General features: G+C 39.9%; 1 protein-coding gene across 1 annotated transcript; it reads right to left on the reverse strand.

Annotated features, from left to right (window-relative positions):
• Nucleotides 1–1,630: 1,630 nt before the first annotated feature.
• ovol1a (ovo-like zinc finger 1a) lies at nucleotides 1,631–9,724 on the reverse strand (the record flags this gene model as incomplete). Its single annotated transcript, XM_079257826.1, has 5 exons — nucleotides 1,631–1,965; nucleotides 2,057–2,201; nucleotides 3,825–4,016; nucleotides 4,323–4,540; nucleotides 9,625–9,724. 5 exons carry the CDS (start codon nucleotides 9,722–9,724, stop codon nucleotides 1,631–1,633), a joined length of 990 nt encoding a protein of 329 aa, XP_079113952.1.
• Between the last annotated feature and the right edge of the window lie 970 nt (nucleotides 9,725–10,694).

Genomic DNA, 10,694 nt, shown 5'->3' on the forward strand with positions numbered 1-10,694 from the left:
TGTCAAGATAATCCTGGTCTGCATTGCAGCTAAAGGGTAGACATTATGTTGAAATGTTTATTGCTCAGTGGGAACTTGACTCATGCTGCAGCAAGTGGTAAGCATCCAGCTGGTGGCTTCCTGGTCTGAGGATAGACCAGAAAATAATGCACAGTACAGTTCAGACAGATGGTGGAGTACTTCAAAAAGAGCAGGAGTTACATTGGTAACAACTTGGACAACAGTCAGAGCAATAATGTGATTTCATTGTTGCAAAGATCTCCATTAGCACTTTACTGTCTATTTAATTCATCTTGCTTTTAATTATTCTAATATAATTTATGATTTTATTGTGACTTTGCTATTTCTGTTGTCTTTTGTGCTTTTTTACACCATTTGTAATGCTTTTATGTTTCATGTAAAGCACTTTGAATTGTCTTGCACATGAAAGGTGTTGTACAAATAAACTTGCTTTGCCTTTAGATATTTGGCGTTAAAGTTAAAGGGTTAATAAACAACTTATCTTTCTAGTTGAAATCTTTTAAAGAAAAGGCTGAAAAACAGTTTCTAGGCTTTCAAGAGAAAAGTTGCATGTGTGTGGGACATCTAATCCTCCAGAGTGAAGTTGTTCCAACATCCTACATCCAATAATGGTGGTGTTTAAAAAGTGCCAGATTGTTTTGTCTGAGTAAATTCTTAAGGATGCCTCAAAAATTGCCCCCAAAATACTCGTATGTAAACATTAAATTTGTTCCATTAAAGAAAAACATACAACTCAAGTAGTGGCAAACTCCCTGAGTTCATGCTAATATAAACGCAGCTCAAAAACCGTTTAGGCTCATTTTTGTTTGTTTGTTTAAAACTGGATAAGTGTTAATATCAAACCACACAGCCATCGAATAAATGAACCAAAGGTCTAATCATGCAGCAATATTTCCCCAGAGCTCCTTCCTCTGGCCTTGAACTATTATTCACCAGCTGCAGTGAACCATTTAAGCCAAAATGAGTCAGTTTTATGTAATATATTACTCCCTTTTAATGAATAAAGTATATTTTTATATAGAAAAATGCATCTCAAAGGTAATGCAGTACCACAAAGAAACACACATATGAGCTAAAACATTATGAGCAACTATAGTGAAACCAAATAAGAAAGAAAAATGTAAGTTTTCCTTCAGTCGAAGGGGTGGGTGTTGAATGAATGGGCAGATGGGTTAGACTACTTGGTTAGAGGCTCCTCTAGAAAGTGTTAAGTCCTGAGGAACTACTGCCAAGACTGTGTTTCAGTACAAAAAAATCTGACCCATCATTGCTGCTGCTGATGTCTAATAAATCAGAAATGGCTCCTTACAGATGTTTTGAGATGTTTTAGCATCATTCAAAGGACTCATTTCATCTTAGGCAGGGGGCATCATAATGTTTTGGCTCATCTTAGACAGACTTAGTATTATTTGGTCCATTATAACAATTGTTTTAGACAATAGAAACCCAAATCCAAGTATATAAATTCAGAAATATACAAATGTACAGTAAATACAAAACATTTTCTTTCCCCGTCGTTATACATCCTGCTTCTTTATCACTATCGCTTACATCTCCATGAAGTAACTCGTCCCTGCTTCGTTATGTTCTCACAGCTTTTTTCTCTTTTCTACTGCCCAGCTGATCCGGTTGTATCATCACTGTCCGCTTCCTGTGGAGAACCCGGCATGGATCCTCCTACAGGCGTCCCCGCTGCACCTCCAGCCCTCCTCGCACCCTTCCCCTTCAGCAGGGGACTGTCGGGGTGAAGCGAGTGGAGGTGGATCTGCAGCGCGTCCTGCGTTCCCGCCGTGTGGCCGCACTCCTCGCAGACGTACAGCTTGTTGCGCCGCTCCTTGTAGGCGTACTTCAGGGTGACGCTGTGGATCTTCTTCATGTGGGACTCCAGGGAGCAGCGCTGGGTGAAGGCCTTGTCGCAGAGGGTGCACTTGTAAGGACGGACACCTGAATGAAAGTTGAAAGACGGTCATGTAACGCTTGTGTGCCTCAATGCTAATAATGCATGTGTGTGTTGATAGAAAAACTGCGTGGCTACCTGTATGTGTGCGCACGTGTCTCTTCAGGTCAAAAGTGTCATTGAAGCCTTTGCCGCAGAAGCTGCACAGATGTCTCTTGGTGTCATTGTGGCACTTGATGTGTCTGTTTAACATGCGGTGGTACTGGAAAGTCTTCTGGCAAATCTGAACACATCAGCAACACAAACATGTCATATTCACAGTACATTCAGCGGTTTTTGGGACTAAGTGGAGTGAAGCATGGAGGAGCTGTCTGCATATTCTCCACACCGCTTTTGTGATGTATTGCTGCGCATCTGGTCCATCAGCAGAACAACAGAAGCTCCGCTTTGTCAGTGACTTTAGAAAAGCTTTAAATAGGGAGTTTTTCAGGATTAAAAAGTTACAGAATGACTAAAACTTCTGAATAATCTCTTAAAAAATGGCTTTTGCAGAATAAAATGGCTTCTATTTAAGCAAATTTTCTCTTTTTAATCTAAATAGGATGATGTGGTAAAAAAAAAAAGTGGTGGTAGGAACCCCAACAATGCTCGTGGAAACAACTTTCTGCACATTTTGGAATGAAATTTAAGTCTGAAGATGATTTCAGAAAGAATGGTTAAAAAAAACAAAAAAAACAGAAGTTCACAACAGTCGGTGTAATTTACCCTGTAAACTAAACTGAAGGGGGGGTCTGTGGGCAAAAGCTGCGGACATTTAGAGAAACATCACTTCTGTTTGTAAAAACCTTCTCTATATGCTTTAGTGCTTGTCAGGTAATTCCAGTTCTTCATGACCACCATCCTGCAGGTTTTGGCTGTGATTAAGTTGTGTCACCTGGCTTAAAATGTAATAAATCTCCAACTGCTTTTCAAACCTTTTATTTGTTTTTCTTTAAAAAAAATATAGTATTGAAGCAGAGCAACTTCTAAAACCTGCAGGAAGGAGCAGAACTGGTTTATGGGGAAACTTCCAGCTTCCATACAGTAACACGGTGGAGGTTCTGTCATGCTGCTTTGCTTATTCTGGTGCTATATTTTAATTTAAAAAACGACCAAATCAGTCAAATGATCAGTGCATTTTAGAAGTAATTATGTTACTTCATGACACAATTGCTGAAATAAAGGATTCAATTAAAAAAAAAAAAAATAGGAGCGTTGTTCTATTCTTTAAAAAAAAAAGTCAACAAAATCTAATAAAAATGGTCAGTTTTCACACGTCAATGATGAGCCCTGACCTAAAGCTCTTTGGAAAACATTTAATAAAAGAGTTCCTGAAAACTAAAAAGAATTGAGATGACAGAGGCCTTCACAAGAAATGTTCACAGATTTTTTAGTACTTCCAGAAATTCTGCAGCTAAATACAACAAAAGTTGTGCTAAAGGTACATTTTGTGTTTTTATTCTTTACTTTACTGTATGTTTTGTTAACTGATCATTGTAAAAAGGAATGAATGTGACTAGTTCTTGCCTGCTAATTTCCTGCCAGCTTCCCTGCGACCCTTGACTGGACTAACTGGTTAAGAAAGCAAACGATTGAATAACTTTCTTTTTATCAAATTCTGTTTTTTTTTATGAAGTCATTTTGAATACATAATAAAAGACTGACTAAAAAGTTCTGCTAAAAAGCAGATGCGTCACTGTGTGTCGTATCTTTGCATCCTTTTTTTTTAAAATCAAAGTTTTATATTAAAGAGATAATTTATCTTCAAAGCTGAATTGTGTATTTATACAGTTCTATAACTAAAGATCAACACATATTGAGGAAGATAATTTAATGTCATCTTGTCCCTCTCGACTCGTCAGCTTACCTGGCACACAAACCTTCCTGTTGTCGCTGCGGATGTTTTTTGGGTTGGACCTGATGATCCAGTCGCCATAGAAACCACCTCCGAAAGGACAGGAGCTGGTTTTGGGGCAGCTGGCACTGAAGTTGCATGCTGGGTTGAAGTAGGTGGGATGGGAATGGGAGGAGTGGAATCGGGTAACTCTCCTGTAGTTACCTGAAGCAGAGGGAGGGAGGAAGGACAGGAAAAGTCATTCACGCCGAAATTACATCCGAGATTCATTTTCATTTGAGTTTATTATTCATTTTAAATGTCATGAGGTCAATATTTTTCTTACATCAGTCTCTTCAGTTATAAAATCAGTCAATGCAGGCTGATTAAATCTAAAAAAAAAAATGGAGCGAGAATCCCCTGTAGATTCTATATCGAGGGTCTTCTAATGTGTATTATCAAGTTAGCAATTTTATTTCAAAATTTTCTCTGTCTGGTAAAGAGTCGTGCCACTCGCGAGATATTTCTCACCTTGATTTTGGATCGGACATACGTGGAGCCGCCCTGCGACCTCCTCCTGATGTCTGACTTCCCCTCTGATGCTGGGCTACGAGGTCGACCGAGGACCGTGCTGGATGGCAGCTCGGCACATGTGTCGGAGTGAGAGTGTTTGCTGAGGCAGAGAGGCACAGTCTCAGCAGGGCTGGCCTCAGCCTCCATCATCAGGGCCGACTGAGGGAAGATGGAGACTGGAGAGGGACAAAATATACGTCTATCAGGTTCAACTCACTTTCTTTTTCCTCTACTTTTGGTCTCATGAATCTGAAGTAAAGTGTGTTTTCATCTGTGCTGCCAGTTTACTTGATTTATCCTCCTGTGCAGCACAAGTTAAATATTAGTTATGCTTAGAGGAAAGCTTTCGAGTTTACGCATTTAGTTCTGCTAATCTGATGAACTTCATCCCGTCGCTGCACGTTTATTAATGTAAATACAGTTTTACAGCATGGCAGCGAGAGCCAGACAGAAAAGGGTGAGGTAGAAAATAGAAGGTGGAGAGAAAACAACGACACTACTGCAGGCAGCCTGCACCACTTCATATTTGCACAATCGTTATACGGGCAAACATGCAGAGTTGAACATGTGCATCCACTTCAGTGCGTGGGTGTGGGTGTGCTCGCATTTGGTCAATTGTTTTGTGTGACTTATTTTGCACGCACACACATGCCTAGAAATACAAACGCACAAAGACATCACCATTTACAGTTAGACTTGTCGGACCAGACAGTCTTGCAGCACCAGCTCTGTACCTTCCTCAAACAATCCACCCCCACAGGGCTAATGTGTGTGTGTGTGTGTGTGTGTGTGAGTGACAGAGAGAGGGAGACAAAAAGAGAAACCATTGAAGCAGCAGCTCAATATACAGCACAGGCGTGCAGGTGTGTGTGTGTGTTCTGCGAGCCCAGAGGCAGGTGTAGTTGACCCCAGCGAAAACAAGGAATCAGTTGAGTTTGCAGAGTCCCAATCAGATAAAACCCAAATGTGGATGCAAATGAGGCCCAACAGCGAAATTATATACACATATACATATATATATATATATACATATATATATATATATATATATATATATATATATATATATATATATATATATATATATATATATATATATATATATATATATATATATATAATTTCCCTTTGGGGATTAATAAAGTAATTTTCTTTGCATTTCATTTCACTTCATAAACACAGGTATGTGATGCCCGTACAGGGGTCACTAACCAAAGCTTCTTGCATCTTGAGTGAACAGAAGACAGAAGAAGTGGCGTTTTTCATGCAGGTAGACTTCTGGGGATGTGAGAGGAGCTGCAGTCGTAAAAAAGATGTGCATGAAGGTTATGATGGTGTTGAAATGCTGTATTTTAATACTAACCATGATGTTTTTAAGGTAGTTTTCCAACCAGAACCAAGTGAACATGCTGACTAAACCCAATCAGGAAGTGATACCGTTCTTGTTTTTCTCTTGTAACATGTCCATCCTGTTGTTTGTAGGAGCAGTATGTTACAGGGAAATCTTCTTCTTTCCTTTTTGGCTGTCCCCATCTGTGGTGAATCATCTGCCTCCATCCTCTGCATCCTCTACTCTAACACCAACTAACTTCATGTCATCTGTCACTTCTTCAATTAATCTCATCTTTTTGTTTTCCTGTTTCTGGTTCAAAGCTCAGCATCCTTCTACCGATCCACTATCTCCCCCCCTATACATGTCTCCAAAACATCTGACCTATCCATCCTTGGACTTAGTTGTAAGGAGAAGCTTGTGTATCTAAACAACCTTTTATGGGGTCTATTGTATTTCATTTCTAGGCATTTTAGAAGAGAAAGACAACTTCAGTGTTGCCTGACATCACTGAAATCCTTCATGCTGACAACAGTGACAGCACAGTCTCTTAAAAATCTGTCTTCATTACACCTGTGTGGCGATAGCCTCTGTGGTGACCGCTGCGAGTCAGACATTTAATCTCATCTTGTATTGTTTGCTCGCCCCTCCTTATCCCCTCACCAATGAATGAGGTGTGTGTTTGTGAGGAGAAATGGTGAGGGGTTTCAAAAGAACCCAAGGATTCCACTTCTGGTAAGAGTGAGAGGGGGGAAAAAAGAGAGCGAAGAGTTTACATGGGTTTTTTTTAGAGTTTATTTTAGTTCTTTACGTTGTTTACTGTTTAAAAAAAGGAGTTAATTATCAGTAGATAACTTTAATAAAAAATAGGATGAGTCTCATTGTTTCTGTGTGAGCCCGTGTGTGTGTGTGTGCGTGCGTGTGTGTGTGTGTGTTTGCTAAAGGTGTAGTGTGTGCTGCAGCAAGCTTTTCAAAGGGTCTGCTACATTTTCATTCATCCAACAGCCTAAACATTAACCTTGCAGCAGCTTTAGCGCTGATTGCTAAAATGCTTGCTTGGTTATTTTTGAGAAATCTGTTTATTCAATTGTCTTGGCATAACAGGCACAAGCAAATAGTCCTAACTCTCAGATCTGTGTCTTGAGATAAGTCATTATTTTGCCTGACATGAATGTCCGTTCAGTGGCGTTCTGTCTGAAAAGTGAAAAAACTAATACTAAACATGAGTTCTGCCTGCAAATGTTTTCTTTTGTAAGGAGACTTGGATTTACTCCTTTGAGTTTCTATACTAAAGAACTGACTTTATATTTGGGACAGACAAAAAAAAAAAAAAAAAAAAAAAGGTATAAAATTTAAAGTTGACATTAAATGTTTGTTTGATGCCACATTGTGTTCCTGCTTTTTATATGCACAGAGCCTCAGTTCTAACTACACGATTGAGTCTCAATAGGAGAATACATCTTTATAATCATAGTGACTCACAGAATCAATAAAGAAAAGCATATTTCAGTGTGTTTAGAAGCCTTAAACTTGTTAAGAAATTTGCCATAAAAATAGGGCTTGGATTGAGCAGGGAAATGGATTCATGCCCAGCTTTTTAATTAGCATATCTTTCATTCTGCAGTTCTTCTTCTCCACTAGATTCTGGCATTTTCAGCCAAACAAAACAGACTGTGGTTAGACTGGTTAAGTAATGAGAGAACAAATAGGATTGCATCTCCACATGAAGCCACCTAACAATGATTATATGAATATGGAAAAAACTGTGTATTTATGCAGCTTGGATTTTGATTTTTTTATTTTAATGGACAGTTAGAGGACCGTCTAACCACCTGAAACTATAAGAAGTTAAATCTGTTGCAATGAACATTTACATCAAAGCTCAAAAGGAATGCACCTTCCATCTGAGCCATCCTACAGACATCCTGATGTCTTATATTCTACAAAACTCTGCTGGACTCTAAAAACCCATCAGGTCTGTGTGTTTGGAAACAAAGGGGAGGGATAAACCAGACTGTAAACTCAACAACTGATGTCAGAATGACTACCCATCAGAAACAGGCCCTGGCACATGTTTGTGGATTATAAGATAAAAATAAACCCAACACACACACATACACACACACATACACACACACACACACACACACACACACACACACATACAGCGAGAAAACTGTCCAAACTGATGGTAACCTATTGGGTGTCGCATTAAAGTATGCAACACGCCTGTGTCTGAAGCCATTATCATAGCTCTCACTGTGAGGGTTTCAGTTTAGTGTGTGCGTGTATATAGGCTACAGGACACACACGAATACACACCAGGCAGGTACATCAAGTAACGGCACATACCAGAAACCATGGCTGGCTTTGGCGCAGCAGGGGCTGTTGCGCACGGGTTAATGTTATCTTTAAATCTTTAAGAGTCGTTTAAAGGCACGCTGGGTATTCCTGTTTAATGTGATATGTTCCCATAAAGTTATAGGTTACTTATTCCTATTCAGGTTCATAACATGTAAAAAATAACCGTGACATATATTATTTTACGCAGTTTAAAGTGCATAAAAATTGCTACCAAGAGGCTACTGGAAGTTAATGAAGCCTAAATTCCCATTTTTCCTTTATTACAAATATTAAATACTGGGTCACGCAAGACTCTGAGTTTATATAAACCGTAAAAAAAATAAAGATATTTCCTTCACTTCATCCAAGTCATCCGGTTTAAAACACCCAGGAGGATGTAGAAGTCAATGATTAAAAGTTAACGGTGATGAGATGAGGGGAGGAAGACACACACACACACACACACACACACACACACACACACAAACAGAGGCAAAGATGGGGGAAGGGTGTGTGTGAGAGAGAAGGAGAGAGGTCGAGGGTGTAGTCCGTTACTTGTTATCTGATACCGGCGAGGTCTTACAATAAAAAAACTCCGCCGATGGCAACAATGGGGATTGTTCTCAATGAGAAGGGGGAGACAGAATTATTGGGTAGAGGTGGACCCCCTCAGCTAGTCATTTAAATGTAAAATTGATGGCAAACTCTGGCCATTGCAGCAGACTGCACAAATAAAATGTCTAAGAGGATAGCAGGTCGCTCATTTCATGTCGACGACAATAATCAGGAAGACGTACCTTTAATTTTGAGGATGAGACGGTAAATTTAATCTAAAAAAAAAAAAAAAAGCAGGAAAACAGGCAAGATGGAAACGAAACATCTATTTTATCTATAATATAAGTGACATAAGGATCCTGTGGCTTGTATGAAGGCTGCACAACAGGCCTCCATTCAGTTTTATGAGTCGGTGAACTGAACAAGGAAGAGCTGCAATCTGGGGTTGAAGGTCGATTAGAAAAGCAACGGGCTCTTCTGATTGTCTTAAGGCCGCAGCTACGGTAAATACCAGATAGGACGTGATAAAAAAAAAAATAAATAAATAAAAAAAAAATACAGACATTAAAAAAAAGAATAAAACAAAAAAATAAAAGAAACACTCCTTCAGTTTATTTTCTTTCCTTGTAATTACATCATTTAAAGAAAAAACTTGAACTATCTGACGTGGAGTGTGAATGTATTTATTTAGTATGAAAATTTAATATAAATAACAGTTCAAAATCGCACATTAGCGTATTTTCTTTCACGCATCTGCGCTTTAAAAGCAGGAACTATAGTCTCTTTATGGCCCCGCTGGCTTTCCCGTTATATGGTGGCCCTGGTTGCCCCGTTACAATCACTATACTGGACCCCTCCCCACCTGCCACACCAGTATTCCCAGCGAATTCCCAAACCATGTTTTTAAAAAAAAAAAAAAACCTCCAGTTTGTGCGTAAACACCAAAGGAAACCCTAACCCTGCTGTAGCTTCACATGGCTGTTTTATTCAGCACAATAAACGAGGAAAGGCTCATCAACAGCGTGGACTCACCTGGGATGTAGACGTCCCCTCGTTCATGATCAGGGAGTTCACTCCAGTTCCGCTTTCCAGGCGAAACGTTCGTCTTTTTCACCAGAAAGGCCCTCGGCATTCTTAATTTGTAGCAAAATAGCCGTCCTGGTTAGTGGGGAGGAAGAGAGACCGTTTTCCCGAGGTGAAGCCAGGTAACAGTTTCAAAGCAGGAAACTGATGAGTTGGAGGAAGACTGGGAGGTGAAGGTCCTCTCTCCGTCCTCCTTGCGCACTATATTTTGCGTTTCGTAAGGAATGCCCAGGTTGTATGTCCCTCCTTTCCACCTTTTTCTTTTGCCAGATTTAGTTTCTGTCTCTAAAATAAAGTCTTTCGGCGTCGGGACAGGTGAGTCGGCTCAGGTGAGCAACAGGTAATGACGAGAATCATCCGCGGCGCCCTGAAATAACGGGAGTGTGCCAGAGTTGAGTGTAAGAGCGGGTTGAATGGAGGGGGAGGGAAAAAAACCGGCAGATATCCCCGATCACACACACACATACACGAAGCCGACAGAGGTGGGTCGAAATGCAGCACAGGTACTCATTTAAAAAGCAGGAAACTGGCCCCAGCGCGCATGCGCCACAGAAATAACGGTGACAACAAGCCCGAGAGAGCCTGTTAAGCTCTGTATACCTGCTGAACCGGTTTACCCCACCTTTCTCTCGGTCTGTCTTTCTTTTCCTCTATTTCTCCACCTCTTCTCCATTCCGCTTTAAGGTGGGAACCCGTGAAGAAAACACAGTTAAACCAGAACAGAGCTGAACACAACAGTAAAAAGGCCCCAAAAGCAAATGGTGTTCATTACTTTCAGCTTCTTGAAGATCAAAACGGCAACAACAGACGGTCTAAAAGCAGCCCTTCACTATTTACGACTAATATACAAAAAGCTAAATCAAAAATGAAAGCAAAAAAATGTACTAACTAGACTAAGGAAATTAAATCCAGATATGCATACATACATACATACATATGTTATTTCAGTCCAAACCTATTCCATACTTTGGTCATTTTCCTTACATTTGTTTATAAGTAATGCAATTCAATTCAGCTTT

Source organism: Telmatherina bonti, assembly GCF_933228915.1.
Source record: "Telmatherina bonti genome assembly, chromosome: 18".
In the NCBI taxonomy this organism is placed as follows: Eukaryota; Metazoa; Chordata; class Actinopteri; order Atheriniformes; family Telmatherinidae; genus Telmatherina; species Telmatherina bonti.